At 38.9% G+C, this 19,138-nt stretch overlaps 1 protein-coding gene across 1 annotated transcript in view; it reads right to left on the bottom strand.

The window, feature by feature from the left end:
- KIAA1549 (KIAA1549 ortholog) overlaps nt 1–19,138 on the bottom strand; it is a gene marked incomplete at its 5' end in the record, with an annotated part of 55,162 nt that overhangs the window by 29,993 nt on the left and 6,031 nt on the right. Inside the window, 2 exons of the mRNA XM_009877100.1 lie at nt 12,258–12,442; nt 14,556–14,733. Of these exons, the coding sequence (XP_009875402.1) occupies nt 12,258–12,442; nt 14,556–14,733 (363 nt within the window). The remainder of the gene's footprint in view (nt 1–12,257; nt 12,443–14,555; nt 14,734–19,138) is intronic.

The following is a 19,138-nucleotide window of genomic DNA, read 5'->3' as shown; positions in this document are numbered from 1 at the left end:
GTGATGGGTGGGATGGGCCAGGACAACTGAAGAGACAAACATTCTAGTAATACTGGAATTACTAGTATGGTTTTATTAAGATCGCTGCATGTCTGAAGTATGCATTTCCACATACCTTAAAGTTAACTCTGGCACATTGGGTTTGTAACCCCTCTGGGGAGTAAAGCAACATGCAAAAATGTGCAAAAATGTGAGTTTTCAATCTTTTAATGTTGAATAGTCTTATTCCTAGCTTCAGTCTAACACAACCTTTCGTCTATGCACAGTTAAGGGAACAGATAAATTTATGTGAACACCACAGCATATGCATGTACAAATGTTTATCTGCAGGCAGACCACACAGAAGCTGAATTAAGACTGTTAGCATTGTGAAGACAAGCACTCATAGTGTAAGAAATGGCACAGCTACGATTGTCTGAACAATCACAACTGGATCCCCTCATGTACAGCCAGTGCAATAGATTCTTGTGTTTCAAAACCATAAATTCAATTCTTCCACTGAAATCCTCTTGCCCTCTTCCACCCTCCTAGATCCATGGCATAGCCTGGGCCTTCTGCTATGAGTCCAAGTAGAGTAGAATGTAAGAATGTTATTTGTAGAACTAGGATACCCACCTCATTTCATGCAGAAGCTAAGAAACATGTGGTGAAAGAAGTGGATGTAAGAAGAGAAAGGATGTGTTCTTTTATGCACCTTTGCAGTGAGGGTGCTTGAGGCTTTGCCAATGGATCTCATGGACACTTGCTGGCAAGAGAAGACTGGCAAGTCTCAAGTATCACCATCCCAGGCCTCCAGAAGCACTCACTGCAGACACTACAGAATTTGTGGCTCTATTTCCCTGAAGTTACAGCCAGGTAAACTCCTCAACTGGTCTTACTCCTCACCAGGCAGAACAAGTCCCTCCATCCTGCCCTCTTGCCTCTCTGTCCCTCAGCTGCCTGTTCCAGTGCACATTAGCAAGAAGCTGAGGCTCACTACTGCTTATTCCTTTACCTGGCCTCATATCTGTGTACAGAGAAAAAAACAAACTCTCAGCTTTTAAGCTTATATGCACAGAACATATAAATTTTATGAAAATTCAACTGGTAAACCTCTATCAAGTCTCTGTCAGCTCCATGCAAATATTTTCCCAAAGGTTTAAAATGCAGACATGGGAATTCCTGAAAGAATCAGCAAAAGCATTTTGCTCACATGAAAAAACATTCTGGTCCTACTTCCTTGCCTTTCCCCATCCTGCACCCCAAAGGCTGAGAACATGCACTAGAGCTTCTAGGCACAATTTTTAAAATTTGGACAGAGCACTCTGCTTTCTTTTAACTTTGTTCTTTGAAAGAAAAAGCTGTTCTTATCATCTTAAAAAAGATCCGGTACGAAACTGATACTTGAATGGAAAACTTCAGCCTGAAAGATTGAAGTCTTGCAGAGTTCTATACAGCTAAATAATATTTCCAGATATCTCCTGCTAAAAAAAGCTTAAGTTGGCACCACCAGCTCCAGTCAATATATGAACAGTATAAGACTATGCACATATATGCATGCTCATGATAGAAGAATATATTGTGAAAATAAAGATATATAAAACATGCCTGACTGAATATGAAAATATGGTCCTCCATGAAAAAAACTTATCAAATGACTTATTAAAAATAATACCCATTATTTGAGAAACAGAAATACTAATACATTACTATGGTAGAAACAGCGTGGACAGAAATCCACTTAATTTTCTTAAAAAAAAACAACCAAAAAGGTCTACACTTCTGATACCTCACCTCTTAAGACTATGGTAACATTATGTCTTTAACTAAGAACTGATGCTAACTAAAATTTATGTTTTCCGTGAAAAGTGTCTAAAGGACACTGGAACACAACTCTGCTTTCTGCAGGAGTAGATAGATCACTGAGACTCAGTGTAAAGAACAAATAATGTTGCTCCATTGTAGAGGTTTCCTACATTTTCTTACAAATTTCTGTGTGCCACCTGCTACATTCTTCCTTTTCTTTATATCAAGTTATATCACGCAACAGATTAAATGACCTCTCTCCTCTTAGGACAGGTAATCAGAATACCATGAGAGGATCAGTCACCTACTACTCATAAATTAACCACCACCCAGAACATAATACAATCTCTTTTTAAGAGCACATCTGTGCTGATACCTGCTCAGGTGCTGAAACTAAGCCTCATTTTATTAGTCTCTAGCACCTTTACCTAGGACTGCATAAAATCAGTATCAGCAAAGATTTGTTTTAAATATAAGTTGTTAGAGAAGGTTTTCATTTGTTTTTATAGTTTTGTGAAAGGGAAAAGATAGACTACTCTGAAGTTTACCACTAAGATGAACATGTCTACACTACCTGCATAATAATATAATGCCTTATGAATACAAATGCAGAACCTGCTGAAATCTAAGAGGAAGATGATTTCAAAATGGTAAATCTGGACAGTGCTTTAATTCTATTGTTACATGCTGAATAATAAAAAAAAAAGTAATTGAAGCTCAATTCATAGAAAAAAATCAAATAATTTCTGCAGAAGCTTGCAAAATCTGTGCACTTCGGTCAAGATTATTCCAGGAAAGCACATAATAGTTTCAATACTGTTCAAATCACAGAAATATAACATGGTTGCCAATATATTGTTTTGCTAGATACAGAGACACACCAGGAATGAATGTCAACAATCTGGTTTCTCAAGAAAGCAAATACTGCACACACAGGTCAGTGTGTAATTTCAGCAGAAAGCAGAAGGTAAGAAACACACTTACTCAGTATTCTTCCTGTAGTTCATACAAATGGCGTTTGCATTTGGACATAATATGAAGAATAATCTGTTAGGATGATTTTCTATTGATTTTATACCAGTATTGTTTTGTTCCTTTTAGTGAGACATACTTTAACAGAGGCTGTTAAAATACATTTCTAAGGAAATAAAGGAACTAAGCATCATTTCAAATATAATACTTTAGTGTTGGTCCATAATCTATGAACAGGACAGGAATTCCTGTAAAGAAATCCTCCTGCCTTACGACCTTACTAACATGTTAGCACATGGAATGCAAAAATGAATGAAACTTTAAAGAAAAATTTAATAAAATTTTCAGGTCTACTAGCAAGGCAATGAGAATCAGTGTTTTTAAAATTAATGTGGGTTGAAGACGTAAGCTAGTCTGATTTAGGATGGCTTAAAGCTATTAAACATCACAAACTGCCTTCCACAATCTAAGATTCACACCATCAAACTCTACTCTGTATCAGGGCACTATAGCATAAGTCAGTGTGAATTTGCTGCATTACTCTCATGATGCACTAGCAAGGACAACTAGTTGCAGCTGCTAGTGTGCTTGCCATGGTTGTCTTTATCTAACTTTTCTTTACCATGCTTCTACTATCCCATCTAAGATGTTGCCTACTTCTTCCTCCCACAAGGATCATTCTTCCATATTGTCTGCAGTGACTGTTCCCTGAGGCATTTAAAACACCTGCCAATATTTAAAAATTCAGAAGCACTGAGGCACCTTTCTCAGTCTTGTTTTCCTATTCAGCTCATTCTTCTAATATCATTCCTGCCCCTCATACATTTAAGTATACCCTCTCTATTGTTTACATTGCTCTCCTTCAACATAAACCTCTTTGGGTTCATAGCCAGAGACTGCCTGTAAAGTATGCATACCAATTACACATGCAATTCAATAGCAATAATGCATATAATCTGAGACAAGACATAAGAAACCTTTGTTCATAAAAAACCTTATTAGAAAATCACAGAGGCGGTTCTGTCTCCATAGCCTCCCTCAAAATTCTGAAAAAACCCCACCCGTTTGTACTTCTCAAGGTCTTTTCATGCCATTGACACAATTTCCCTATGAAATGTGATATGACGCAACCAACCGTAAGCACAAATGTTTTCCCAGTCTACTTCGAAACAAATACTAAGCATCACCGAGAAATGTGCAGAGGGACCCTTTACTGCTGCTGGTTTAGGATATGTTTTTAAACACCAAAAGAAAGAAGGTCTCTAATTTGATTTAAATACCTTCACTCAATATCCATGTATGTACATAGAAAGAAATGTATGTGCAATGGCAGTTCACTACATTGCCTCTCAGGTGGGGTGCCATCACCCTGACATTGCACTGGTGTTACAGCTTGTACCCTCCATGGCAAGTCCTACCCTAAAAAGAAGCAGGATTTTGAGATCTGATATGTAAAAATTGCTGCCTGTTTTTTCATCTTGGACCCAGTACTTCTTTAAACAAATTACATTTTGTGTTTGTCACCAAGACTGCACTTCCATCAGCTATCACCATTACTGGGAACAGGTAAAGCAGTTGAGCAAAAATATCCTTGTGAAGAAGAAACACACTGATAGTTTCTACCATCAAGATGGGAGAAGGCAATGCATGGTATAGCCAGTGCTAGCATGGAAAACCAGAACAAGCTAGTGTACAGCCTCTGGTCCTCCTTCCCTCCTCTGAAAAGTCAAGCCTGCTCACTACCACAGAAATAGAAAGTGAAGTAGGAATCCCACAAAACATATCACCTCAGGAATTTTGCTCCTGGAATAGGATTAAAAACAAACAAAGAAAACCCCAAACTTACAAAACTTTATAAAGCCTGAAATTCTCAAGACACCTGTTCCAAAATATTTTCTTAAGACAGATTCTTCTCCTGGATTTTCATCATCCCTCTTCTTCTCCTTTGTGCATTGCTTCCTGCCACACTAATATCACTGTGACAGCTCAGTAAATTTCACAAAATACAAGAGGGATCATGTTGTTGAAAGCCCATAACTCTGAGCACATATATGCCCACAGGCTGTTGAAATAACTCCTGTAACAGACAGAGTTTTGTGTCTGAATCACATACACTTTTAGCCTTCCTTTTCAGACAGAAATGCCTCTGGGTCGATACTATCTTAATCACAATTTCGTGAGGTTCCTTTGCACACCTGTTAGCTAAAAGTGTCAGGAGTGAGTTAGAAAAAGATCACGAGCTTTACAGGATAGACAGGTCACTGCTGCATCTCAGTTCCACCACGCTTTTGTTCATATCTTGTGACAATTACTTCTCCAAGGCCACGTACACAACTCTGACATCGATTGCAACCTCCAAGAGAGACAGCACAACACATCAAAAAAATTATAAATTAAAAGAAAATCTTTTTCTCAATTTGTGAAACGAAAGAATACATTCATAACATGGCTCTCATCATCTTATCAGAGCCCACAACAAACACAACACAGTCCATAAACACTTCCTCTGCAAATAACAAGAAAAGTGCTAACAGACTTTTAAGATAGGTCAGCAATTGTCCTTTATTTTTGTGCTGGTATTTTGTTAGGCTCAGGGCCTCAAACACATTTATATATCCAAAAGGGTTTGAATGCACATAGAAATAAAGTGCATTCACATATACTGCAGAAATAATCTGCTTGCTTAAACGAAGCTGTGAGTAGCAACATTAAAAATTAGGCAACACTGACTTTATGTTGGCCCATCTCCCTGTTCCCAAAATAGCTAAATTCTGCAGCAAAATCTCCATCATCTTTTGTTAGGAAAGACAGAATTTATTTCCCCAGTATTAATCTAGTCTCAGTGCTCTATTATATTTAGGATAACAAAGTTTATCCATATTCTGAGAATGGATTTTTTCTTTTTGTTTAATTCCTTTTCTAAAGTAGCCACTATATAAACATCACCCTGTAAACCCATTGGTCTCCTACATTTGAATAGCACGTTCAGTTCTAGTCTCCCTCTCTCAAAAAGGATGGAAAAGAACTAGAAAATGTTCAGCCTTTTCAAAGGCTAGCAGTTGGTTCAAAGGCAAGTTCAAAAGAAGGGATAGGAAAACTGTCTGTAAAAAGAGATGATGGAAATGGGAATATGACAGAGACTTGTAAAGTCAGGACTGACAAGGAGCAAGTGCCTAGGAATCAGCTGTTCACTGTTCCCTCCAATACAAGGACTAGGGGGTATCACAGAAAACAAAGAGGTCACAGAATAGAAGCAAAATGCAACAAGATGACACGGCTCTTCATATAGCATGCTGTGGAAATCCCTGTCAGCAGTTCAGATAGGTTTAGCAGGACTGGCCAAATGTCCTGTTGAGGGTTGCTAAATACCATTACTTCTACAGAAAATCCCTTAGACAAGAGGCTGAAGAGTTACTGAAAGCGTACATCACATGTACTTGCTCTGTTTTTCTCGCCTTCTATAGGCTTTTTGGTTTGGCACTTCAGTTGTCTGGCCTTTTGGTCTGACCTCAAGACAGCTACTCAAAGGTTTGTAAAGATCAAATGGAAACACTGTTTATATCTATTGGTATAAACAGTACATCTAAGTGTAGTATTTTATTTCTACAATTTGTGAATAGTTAATCCTCATTACAGAAGAACAATTTCTATAAAAGAGCTCTTGCAGAGGAGCTGCCATCAGAGAAATGCACTTTTGAGAAGCAATTAAGATATTGTGTGTTCCGTGTTAGAATCCAGCTACTGACTCTGAAGAAGAACCCATATGCTGATTCCAAAAAGACAACATTTTGGATAGTTAGTCAAGGTTGCTATTAGAAATGAATGATATTTGTTATGCAAACAGTAGACACTGACACAAATCTCTTGCAGAAACTCATGTCAGTTTTCAAGTACTTTTCATAAGATTGGTGTCAGCTGCCTTTCTTAACATGAGTCTCTTTTGACTGGAATTATTCTGCAATGCAGAGCTGTTGCCTCGACATTATACAGATGAACAAAAGCATTACAGGATGTCAAAATATCACAAGAATTCTTTATATCAGGAGCAGAAGCCTAGTATTTAGCCTCCAGCAGGGCTGGCCTCTTTGATCTCAGGAACATCCAAGAGGTAGTCTACTGAGTAGACATTAATAAGCAAAAAATCTCAATTCAGACGTGTAAAGTTACACCTGACACATGAGATTTGGATATCAGATATCCCTGCTGGGGGGGAGGGAACCAAAAATCCACACGAGCCTCTCTCAGACATCTTGCAGAACGCATAACTCATTACCTGTAACCTCGAGCGACACACAGAGGTCTGGCCGGCTGTCAGCAGCAGCCCAGATCAGAGCAGACACGTGAGGGGCTGGCAGTGGTCCTCAGGTGATCACACATTAGCTGAGGTTTGCTGGCACACGATGCAAACTGGCAGCCCTCCAGCTCCGGCACTGTTGCTCAAGGAGAAGGTGTGGTACTGTTTGCTTTGCCCAAGGGTTTGTGGGGACAGACCCACATGTAAACACACGGGAGGGGTACACTGAGCCAGGGACACGTTCAGCTTTTAAGAACCATAGTGGCACGCAGAGGGCTCCAGAGAGGAGCAACTTCTGGCTGGAGAAGTAGGATTTTTCTCCTTGGGGCTTTAGGATGCACCCTTGGAAAAACTAGGAACGGAGCAAGCCACTCGAAATTAGCACTGCAAAGGAAATGACTTCAGCATGCTTGGCATTTACAGGAGAACATCCAAGGCCACCTAAATGAACCATCAGTGAGCTTGTCCACAGGTGTTCAGTTCTTGTCATTACGGCAGGAAGCCTTTTCCAGAATAACTGTCTAGAGCCACAACTACCTCTAAGAAGTCCTAGCAAGGGATTTCACTTTTCTTCTCCAAATGCTTGCACACAGCAGGGAAAGCAAAAACCCTAGTGAACCAGGTTCCATTTTAATTTTCTGACGTCCAGAGAGGGAAAAAATAATATTGCCCACTCTGCTTTCATTACAGAGAATATGTTGAATTTTTTTTTCTCTCTGAGGAAATGGAAAGAGGTTGACAGTGCTTTTGTACAAAAATGTCAGCAGTCCCGAACACAGCAGAATGATGATTTAGGCATTAAAGACAATCATATTATTCCATGATTCATCCTTTTTTTTTCCATGAAAAAAACCCATGGCAAAGATTCATTTGCCTACAAATGGCATAGCTTCTTCACACAAAAAAGAAAATGCTCAGGTTGGGACGATGTTACAGTGAATATAGACAACAGCAAGAGAGAAAATCTTGTTTAGAAGTGCACTTAAGCATCATTTTACTTCCAAAGGCAGACACATCTTTATCCATCACAACAACCCAGATCACATCAAGGTGAATTTCCAGTAGGATGCTATGGCTAACAGAACAAGTAATGAATACTTGATGTGCCCTTTAAATATCTTAGTTTCATCTCTTGAAAAGAATTATCCTTGCACAGACCAATGAATCTTGCATAGAAATTCATTGCTCTGACCTGCTTCCTTAATTCCCAGTTTAAAAAGAGTCCAAATAATTTTGATCTCAGCATGTTTTCCCATCCAATCTCCAGAATGAAAAAGGTAACCTACTATTTTTCAGGTATTGTTAAACCTGCTTTGAGGCAGAAGGATGGATTAGCTGATCAGAGTCTCTTCAAGATCCTTTCTTTTTTTATTACTTTATCTTCAAACCTGGTTTTGCTAGCATCAGTTACCACAAAAGTTTTCTCTCCTACATACTTAGGTTTATATTCACTGAAGTAGCAGACTTCTAAGACTATTCAGGAGTAAAACATCCCTTAGTATTGTGTGAGTTCAGGCTCTCTCTCTCTTCTTTGCAGAAGATAACCTTATGAGCTTTTTCCAGAAGGATCCTTACATGATCCTGTCCGCAAGACACTGATCCTGTGATGGAACTAGGAGGCCCAATGGAGAGAACAGAAACTGGTGGAGGGGCACGGTGGTACAATCTGCAGAACAGGCCTTCACTGAACACAGTCTACCCTGACCAAGTCATTACTTTGAAGAAACATTATCTTTGCTGTATTACCTTTGAAAGTGACCTGGTCTTGAGGGTGGGGACAAGCAGCAAATCTGGACTCAGATTTGCCTGAAGCCCAGCTTCAGGCCTGCTATGGCACATAAATATAGATCTGATCCTGAGTACTTGTGTGAGTTTGTCACCGCAGGAGCTGAATATTTTTCAACACAGCTGTACAAGTGGGAAATATGCTATAATTGACTATCACAAGCAAAGGGCTGTGACCCAAATAGTCTAAAGGGGTGTCCACAGAGCAGATAAGGGACCAAAGCAGGTTAGCTATGCTGGCATGACACACTTGCCAGTATGACTGAATTGTTGCAATAACTACCTGGTGTTCTTTACCTCACTGAGGCGTACCTGGGCAGACATACATATCCTCAGGGCACACTTAAAAGGCACGTAGGGTCTTATCAACAGCAGATAATTACTGGTTTGCTTCATCACAAGATAGCCTACAAGGACACACAGCCTATAACTTTTAATGGTGGCCATAGGACCACAGAAATCATACCTACTCTGTAAAAGTAAACCTTTACAAATAGTAGATTAAAATTAAAACATATAATTCTATTGTCTGAGCGCACACCAAAATATTTCAGGAAGAAGCAAGAATTTAAAACCACACCAATGAAGTGAATAAGTGAAAGGACAAAAGAAAAGATGCTATTAGAATGACACACGTGGCTATAGAATCCAAGGCATTTGTAGCGTCTTTAAAGAATCTCTTTGAAGAGAAGAAAGCAGATGTGTAACAGATTCTAAAGTGAGAATAAAAAGCTCCTGCAAAACTTATGTCTTAGTTACGTAATTTGCATTACCGTGCATTTACAGAAGTTCTCTCTCGACATGTCAAAGAACTAGCCTTTTAGTGGCAAAGTCTTTCCTCAGTAGCACGAAGCAAACAAGCTTTCCCCTCACCCCACTTACTGAACCTTGTTCCCGGCTTTTAAGTCACAGGTGGCATAATTTGCTATCAGCTGCTACTGTGAATTCTAACAGATTATTATGTTGCCCACTGATGTCCTATGTTAAAACGGCTAATTAAACACACTGAAAAAAAGACAGGTGATACCTCTGGAGATCCACCAGAGCAGTATGATATCCTATTTCATCTGAACAAGCAAAGGGTGTCTCAGTTTCTTATCTTCCAACTAACACACGTTTTCAAGTGCAAAAGATGCTGCAGACTTATTACATGCCTGAAAAGAATTATCTTCTATTTCTAGTATGAATATGCGATGTATATGTTAATGAAATACTTTGATATTTATACATTCCATTTCTATATTTACATTAAAGGAAATTTTTTTAAAAGATTAATGGATGTGAGAAGAGCTACCATTATAAATGCATTTTTATGGTTTTTACCAATGAAATATTGATTCCAAGAGAAAATCCCAGATCTTTAACCTAAATATGCTTCCATTTATAGATGCAGTGCAGGCCTTCACTTTGCTTTGGTACCAAAGTTAAGCTCGGTAAAGTGCAAATGGAAATAATTGTGGGCAGCGTGAGGAAGGGGGAGTCTGAGTCCATTTCTAAAATGAGTTTATTTACAGACCTAAATACCCAACCTCATGACTTCACTCCTCTAATCATTTCTTCAGATTTACTATAATAAAAAGTACAAAACACACAAGCAATTTTTAATGACAGGTCCAGACCTAATGTCCCTAGTAATCTGTATGCTGTTGTGACTATCTGGGGGTCTTCAGTGCTACTTAAATATGCCCTATTCTGACCTGGAATTCCAACCCACTGATTGAAGACATGAAGAAATCCGAAAGACAGTAAGGAAGCCAGGGCACCACTTTTGTTCTGGATCTTGGGCAAAGAAGGAAAATGGTTTTCAAAGTAGATTCTGGCAGTCATTTGATGTGTTAAGTGATAAAAATTTAAGACACTTTTTATTGCCTAACCTCATTTAGTATTAAAGCATGAGCCATTCACTAGCACAAGTATTGGACTAGATGTCCTTACCGGTTCCTTCTAGTTTGCTTACAATGACTTCCCTAAAATAAGCAAAGTGACAAGCTTGCTAGGCGAACTGAAATGAGACTTGCGTACAAACAAGTTCAAGGCCTCTGACTCATGAATGATTAAGAATACTGAGGAAGCAGTGGAGAAAAACAACGAATCCATTTTCCCCAAAAGAAAGCAAAACTATGAAAGATGCTTCTGGTCTTGCAGCCACAACCAGATGGCTTTCTTATAAAAAGCTTGTGACAGCAGAGAGGTACTGAAAACCTGTGGATGAAACAACGTACCAAGGGTAATGATCCTCGCCTGCCTTTTTTGTACAACCCTTCTCAAATTAGCTCAAACTACTGCAGGGAACTTCTTCAGTCAAAATCTGTGTAACGTATTACCACAGCACAGGTGAAGCAAGGTACCAGTGGGTGAAGTTCATCAAAGGGTACCACTTGTTGCTGACTTTGATTCTGACACTCAAGTCTGCAGTGGCAAGACAAGAGGAAGTTACTATTGATTTGTTCTGACTGCTTTGGAAGTGCAACCGCTTTCTGCTTCTCTCATCTTTCACATCATTAATTATCTTGAAAGAGCGCACGGTGTACAGACAAGGCTTGTTACGGAGAAAACTGTATGACTGAACACAAGGTGACAGTACAAGAACATGACTACAGTACCACAGGATTAGCACAGGCAGATAATTTTGCCTTTAACAATGCCTCTGAAAGTATAGTCAGTAGTAAGCCTCTCTGACACACAGACCAGTTCTTTTCAGCTGTAAAAAGGAAAAGCAAGATTCGTAAACCTTTAGGCACTTGTCCATTCTTTTCATTGAATACATCCTTTTTCAAAATCCTGGATCACATTTTTTTTAACTTACAGTCTTGGGCAGGAAAAAGACAATTTTTCATCATCCTATCCCAATCCCCCAACACTCTGGCCAACACGCTCATCCACGCAGTCTCATGCAGATCCACCAATTTAAGTTCTAGTACCGCAGCAGGCTTTCACAACAGCGACACAACAGCTGCAGCAGAACACAGAGTAGCAAGGACAGACTCTAACAAATTCTAATTCCAATTCCAGCAAAAAGTATAATGGATGGTGCAGTTTAGTTGTCAAATTAGTTTAGCAGAAGCTTTCCAAAGAAAAATTCAGCCCTCTGCAGAAAACAAGGTCAGCGATTCAACACTCAATACATTTCCTCTTATTCAGTTCTAGCCAAAAGATTGACATGAAATGATAAAGAAAGGTTCCTTTCAGCCTCAGTGCCCATATTTCAGATGGATACATCTATCTAATGCAGTATCATATACCTAGGAGAACCAATACAACACCATGAGATTCTTTTGACATTTGATTCGACTTTTCTTTTTTTTGGTTTAAATTGGAAGGCTATAAAACTGTGTTTAAACACGGTATTTAAGGATGCTAGGTGTTCACTAGACTCTTATAGTCATAGGCTCAAAATACTCAAGACAGCCTCCCCTTTCACCTTCTGTCGCTGCTGAATGTTGCTCATCGTGTCTGGCTGAAACTCCAGTTTGTCTGTTCGACAGAGCTTCCAGTATAAAATAATAACGATGAGGAGCACCACGGCAACTGGGACTGCCACACCAACAATAATCCATAGGTTGCTATTCTGTGACTCTGAACCGGACTCCTTCAGCTTCTCCACAGCTGTGAAGTTAGAAGAAAGACAGTAATATTATGTGGTTATTTATTTTAAACTGAGGACACTTCAAGGTTATGTCTTTTTTATGTTCTTGTAAATGTTAGTTAAGGAGTTTATCAGAAACCAGCTGCACATTACAGAAAACATGATGCCACTTTTAAGTTAAGGTATGTCATGCTCAGGAAGCATGGGGCAGGCTATTGCCTATTCTGGCCTATCTTCTGAAGATCTGTGCTTGAAATGCCGATGAAAATACACTTCTGCCACATCATTCTGTAATCCAAAACCGCTGACAATGAAATGGGCCCAGAAAAATGACTTACCACTAACAGAGGTGAGAAGGGACTATCAGCTGCCCTCTTCTCTTTAGTTATATGTTACATATCTTGTTACCCTCTCCATCAATAATGACAGTCAACTTGAAATCAGTAAGACCCTACTCCCCAAGGTATAGTTCTGGTTTTTTATTATTTTTTTCCTTCCTTTGTTTCACTGTCAGCATGTGATATTCTTTAGCACCAAACAAAAGATGAAACTACTGGAAAGTGTAATGAAACCAATCCTGCTTTTAAAAAGTGAGCTGGAAGAATTGACAAAGTTTTCCTTTGCTTTGATTTGCAGAGTGGTTATATGTGGCACTAAAAATCACAGCAGTAATACAGTTCTAGTAAAATGAGTGTACTTTCTTAAAATGAAGTTTTCAAGTCAAAAAGAATATTTTTATGCAATCTTATTTTTACATGGTTTTAGTAGAGCTATTCTAATGATGAAGGTAGAGATTAAATGTACATATAAGTCTTATATTTTATAAATCTGATAGCTCATTTATGACATTTTCTGTTACAAAAAGAACTTTTTTCTGATATCATTTCTTCCAATAAAAAGAAACATTCAAAAAATTCTATTATTTTATGCCTCTTAAAAGAACTTTCTAATAACTTGTCAGCAATAACAGGGTTCAAGGAATAAGCTATAAATGCTTTATGAAGTTTGTTCAAACATCTACCATTTTTGTAGAGCAAATTTATTCTTGCAACATTTTGCATTTCTGTCTAACCCATATTACAGCACATTAACAGATATTAAGTAGATGATACTGACCTATCTTTAAACAACTGTTTCAATGAGGGACAAAATTTAGATATACATCCAGATGGTGCAATTATTATTATTTTCTTTCTTTTCCTTCTGCAGAGAATTTTAAAAATCAGACACATGCTCGTTCTATTGGCAAAATACCCTGTGGTACAATGTAACTCATGCCTCCATACTGCACAGAAAGCAGAAAAGATAATCAAGCATTCGTAACAATGAGGCATTTTACAGATCATATACTTTCCAGTTTCTTTCCTAATCATAACATGGAATTTTGTGTAAGTCTCCTCTCTTGCTCCTTACTGCAAATTATTTATATACCAAGCTTCCTGAATAAAGTTATTATATGACTTTATATGATCTGTCATATTTATTATGAAGTGTATCTTGTAAAAGATTACATTACTTTTATATTATCTTTATTATAAGATTACGTTACTTGTATATTACACAGGAAAAAATGAATAAAACTAAAGTCAATCATATTCAAGGGAAGAAATGAACTGTTTCCTTTTGCTTATACCCTTAGCATTAAGCTACATGTTTCACCCACAGAAACACCAGACCAAAAGAACCAGTGACTTGTGTTAAACTTCACTGCTATTACACAGCTAACGGAAACACCCATTTCACATTGACGCCCTCCCACCCCCATCGTGGGTTTTGTGCAAGCTCCTGATCAAGATAGGCTGTAAAGAAATACTGAGCTAACAGAAAGAGATGAAAATGACAGAGAGTATCTAAGTTAGCACAGTATTTTTCAAGCACAAGCACTAAAGTGAGTGCACTGAGGCTGATGCAATTAAGGACGCTGATGCAATTCCAAACTCAGAAGAGTCTTCAAAAAGCAAGAGTTCACTGCAAGATAGCTAAAATGTATTTCCTCAGGAGTGTCAGAATTGCAGCATCCCAAGAACAAAACACTGCAACAGCGGGCACCATGCAGTGCCATAATTTTCAATGCAACTTGCACCCTTTGTGTTTCTCTCTGCTTGGCACCCGTGTGGATTTGATAGGGCTTACGCTGTGCAACGGTGCCTTCAATGCGGTATCCAAGGATGATTGCAGCCCGCTGGATATCAACTCTGTTCATCAGGTCTGAGCACTTCAGAGCACTGAGTCTCTCTCCATCTTGGTCCTCCACAAAATAGATCAGCTCCACAGGGTTATCAGCACCAACTAACCGTGACACGTTCACAATCTGAAAGGAAATTGGAAAGCTTTTACATTTTAAGTTGTATTTATTTGAAGTCCCCATACATTTGGTCTTTTGAGTCCTTACCCTCTCTCCCCCTTCCCTTTCCAGGGCCTAGGCCTTAAGGACACTTATCTAAAAAGAAACATTCGGAACAGCTTTGTCAAGATGGCATCAGTATGTCTTAATAGTCATCGTGTGCAACCCATAGTACATAAAAAAGATTCCATTTTGCATTATGGTGTAAAAATACAACTGCTGTTAAAGAAAAACCCTCTGACACTAAAGAACATGACATTATACTAATGATATGACTGCAGTAAACTAATACAGTTTGGAAACTGTCAGTATCCAGAGAAGCCTGAGGGGAAGTCGTGCCATGTGTAGCGCTCCAAAATACCGCATGCAGCAAAGGCAACATATACAGAGCTAATATTCAGTAACAACAATTTGCTTCCAAACTAAAACTCAGCATATTTTCTCCTAATACTTATACAAAAGATTCTGAGGAGAAATCTTCCAGGGGAAGACAACACTGCAAGAATAATATATCAGCGTCTAATAGCACAAGCATTACTCAAGTGTTCCAGGACCCTGGGAAATTTACAGAAATACCCATTTTGTCGATGAAAGGAAAATTTCCAGGAAAGCAATCCTTCGTATAATATATTTTTGCAGCAAACCTGAAGTTTCCTGTTTTTTTTTTCCTATTTGTTTCAGATCCAGTATTGAAGGAAAAGAATTGCTTTCACTCTAAGGAGCCAACACCATGCCACCCTGGAAGTTTCTACTGCCTTTAGCATTTGTCAGTTAGTAGGAGCTACTGAAGAGATTAGGGTGATTTCACTTTCCCTTCTCTAAATACCTACTTTGACTTTGCTTTGTTAATCGTAACACATATCTCTTTGTTCCAAATTTTCCAAATGTTAAGTGGCTACACAGGCAAATATTCTATTAGCTGCAAATGGATCTGTTTGCTTTTTCTCAGTGAAAGGAGCTGCACAGTCACCTTCATCCTCTAAACAGCTCTCCACCTTTCTTCAGGAAGGAATGCATTTAATGCTGTGGGAAGCAATTCTTCCTACCTACTTCTAAAGACATTAATAATCAAAAGAATGCATGCTATGAGGAAGTCCTGTAGATACTCTCCAACTAAAACACATCTACATTGCATATGAGAATCAGGTAACAATTTCAAATTCCTGTAAAATTAAATCTTATATATAATAATAACTCTCCTCTGTTTAACCATTTACATATAATGTTGAGCTCAATCAAAAATTAGGCCAAACAAGTAACAGAAGGTATTCCATAATTTAAAACAGAGTTTGAAGAGCTGTGGAGTGAACTGTCACAAATAGAGTAGTATGTTTCCTTCAGAATTATCCTTTATTATGAAGTACATATTTAATAAATTTGAATCTCTAACATTGCACACAGGCTTATAGTAAAGCAAACACACAAATGTTTGAATGTCTGAAGCTTACAAAAGCAAAGCTCTATATTGTTTTCTTTCCTGGTTTCCAACAAAACAATCATGCTGAAGGAAAGCAGTACAATGTTCTAGCTCAAGAGGGATGATGTTCTGGTCTTTGGGGACAACAACTCAATATATCCTAAGAAAGCATTTCCCAGCAGTGTTAACAGCAAGGTAGATTTTAAAAAAAAAAAAAAAAAAAAAAAAAAAAAGGAAAAAGAGAAACAATTGTCCTGAAAGTCTCCTAGACCAAATCAACTGAACGCAAAGAATCATGTTGAACATGAGTCACATTTGATGTAAGAAACAGAATACCTACTAGAGCAGAAAAATGTGCAAATTTCTGAACTACAACAAGACTTGTTAACAGGACCTATTAGCCAATGCTGTTTCTGATCCTGAATGCTATTCATGCTTCCACCAGCCAAAGGGTAACCAATCCCTGACTGAAGGTAACAGAAGAGTATCAGTAAATAAGGTTTCGGCACACATATTCAGCAGCTGTAAAGCTGAATCTGGTTTCACAGAACCCAGATATATCACTAGTTAACAAATGTCTACAGCTTCATATTTCTGCTTCAGCTGGACTGCCTTCACCCCAGGCTGGCCTCCGTGCATGGAGCAGTAGGGTGTAGGTATGGATTGGTATCTGCTTTCAGCCCAGATGACCCCTTCCCAAATAGCACTTAACTCGCATGGAGAGTGAGAGAGTTGAAAGGCCACGTGGGAACGGGTATCGATGGGTTCTTCATTTAATTTTGTTATACCTCTCTGTATACACAAAGCATATACACAAATACAGCAAGGCTACAGAATCAGAGAAATTTAGAAGATTCTTGAATTGTCATACATTTTATAGGGTTGTGGAGTATCCAGGAAGAACTGTAATTATATGTTTGTTATCCACACAGGGCAACAGTCAGAAGATGACTGAATGGGTAAAAAAACCCCAACTTTTCCACAGTTGCTTTCAGAAAGATTAAAGAGGAAAGAGGACAGATTCCAGGGCAAGTTACCATAACTAAAACAATACCATGTTAAACATAGAATTAAAATTAACAGTGTATGGCTCCCTTTGCTGAGGAACAGGGATGGCTGAGAGCAGTCAGAGTGAAGGTAGGAAGAGGCAGCTGGAGGTATTTCAGCACAGTATAGAGTGCATGAAGAAATTCAGTTGAAGGTGGAGATGCAGGCTAGTGTTGCTGAACCAAGCTCACTATTTCAAATAAGTTTTATCTGAAATAATCCATTCTGAATACACAGCATTTTATGACGGTTTGCCGCACGCTGAGGAAGGCTGCAGACAAAATTTGAAATCCAAGGGGAGATGGTTATAGGTTTCTATTCTGGGAAAGCTGATGGCTGAGCAGGACATTGAAGGTGACTACAAGATAACTACACTTATACATAAACAGAGCAACTATGACAATAGCAGTACTTCAGTTTTCATCTCTGTCACACTGATTCACTAAATTTTCTTTTTTTTTTTTTTTAAACTAACCTCTGAGCTTGCCGCAACACAGAAAATGGCACACTAGATCTGAATTATTTTAAAGGTCGTTTATAAAATTGAGGTACACAGGCACTGTGCCCATTTTTTACATAGTTTCTGTACACTAAGTTTTGTGCCATTCTGCTCCAAATTATACTCTGTGCAGCTGCAACTTGTTTTGGCTCAAATTTTACAGAGGTCTCTCTATCCTTGAGAGTGCTAAGTATGCAAGCAGAGGCAGAAATGGTATTTCCTAGACATCCACCAAAGCAGCCCATATGTAAAGAAGCATTTAAGCATTTTGTGTTTATACTTTGGCAGTGAGGGATGACATAGGGAGGGACGAGATACAAGAATTTCAATACGTGGGAGGGAGGAAACGAAAAAGAAAAAACACAAAACTAATTCAGCTTCTGTGTACATAAATGATACCATCTTTGTTGATACTAGATGTGCACTTAACCTCCACAGAGCAACGGCTTAACTGCGTTCAGGTGTCAGCAAATTTAATTTAAAAAGTGTTTTCAAGAGAATATCATAGGTCAGCGAACAGAGTTGCCTTGGTAACCAAATCTTGTTCATAATTTAAAGTGTAGAAATCCAGGTGGTGGGCAAGCTCGCAAGGAGTTTGCGGAGTGTCAGTCAGCCAGCAACCCCATCAGGAGTAAGGAATCCCTGGGTGAATTGGTTCAGGGTTTAGAAGGCCTGAGTGTTACTCAGAAACAAGCAAACACAATCTCCAAAATGCATGTACGAGGATTATTTTCCTTTTTTTACCACATTCACGCCATATGGAAAAAATGCACAAAAAAGAAGGTGAAGGGTCTCGAGACCGAGTCTTATGACGAGTGGCTGAGGGAACTGGGGTTGTTTTAGCCTGGAGAAAAGGAGGCTGAGGGGAGACCTTATTGCCTTCTGAAAGAAGGCTGTAGCGAGGTGGGGGTCTGTCTCTTCTCCCAAGTAACAAGCAATAGGACAAGAGGAAATGGCCTCAAGTCGCACCAGGCGAGGTTTGAATTGGATATTAGAAAAAGTTTCTGCACCAAAAGGGTTGTTCAGCATTGGAACAGGCTGCCCAGGGCAGTGGTGGAGTCACTATCCCTGGAGGTATTTAAAAGATGTGCAGATGGGTGCTCAGGAACATGGTTTAGTGGTGGACCTGACAGTGTGAGGTTACCGGTTGGACTTGATGATCTTAATGGTCTTTTCCAACCCAAACAATTCTATGATTCTGCAAGATTCTGCTTCTTGCCTTATTAAGAATTTAGCATCGAGGCAATTAAATCAAGCTGTGCTATGTTCTAAACGGTTTAGTGGACAACGCAACGTGAAGTGTACGAGAAACAGAGACTGCATGTAACCTGTGCTGGGTCTGAGACAGCCCTTGCGGGAGCCTGCCAGGACAGTAGGTGGCTGTGCTGCTTGCCAGCAGCCACCTTCCT

This window comes from Apaloderma vittatum, unplaced genomic scaffold (genome assembly GCF_000703405.1).
Source record: "Apaloderma vittatum isolate BGI_N311 unplaced genomic scaffold, ASM70340v1 scaffold4509, whole genome shotgun sequence".
Classification (NCBI taxonomy): Eukaryota; Metazoa; Chordata; class Aves; order Trogoniformes; family Trogonidae; genus Apaloderma; species Apaloderma vittatum.
This window is presented reverse-complemented; position numbering and strand designations above follow the sequence as displayed.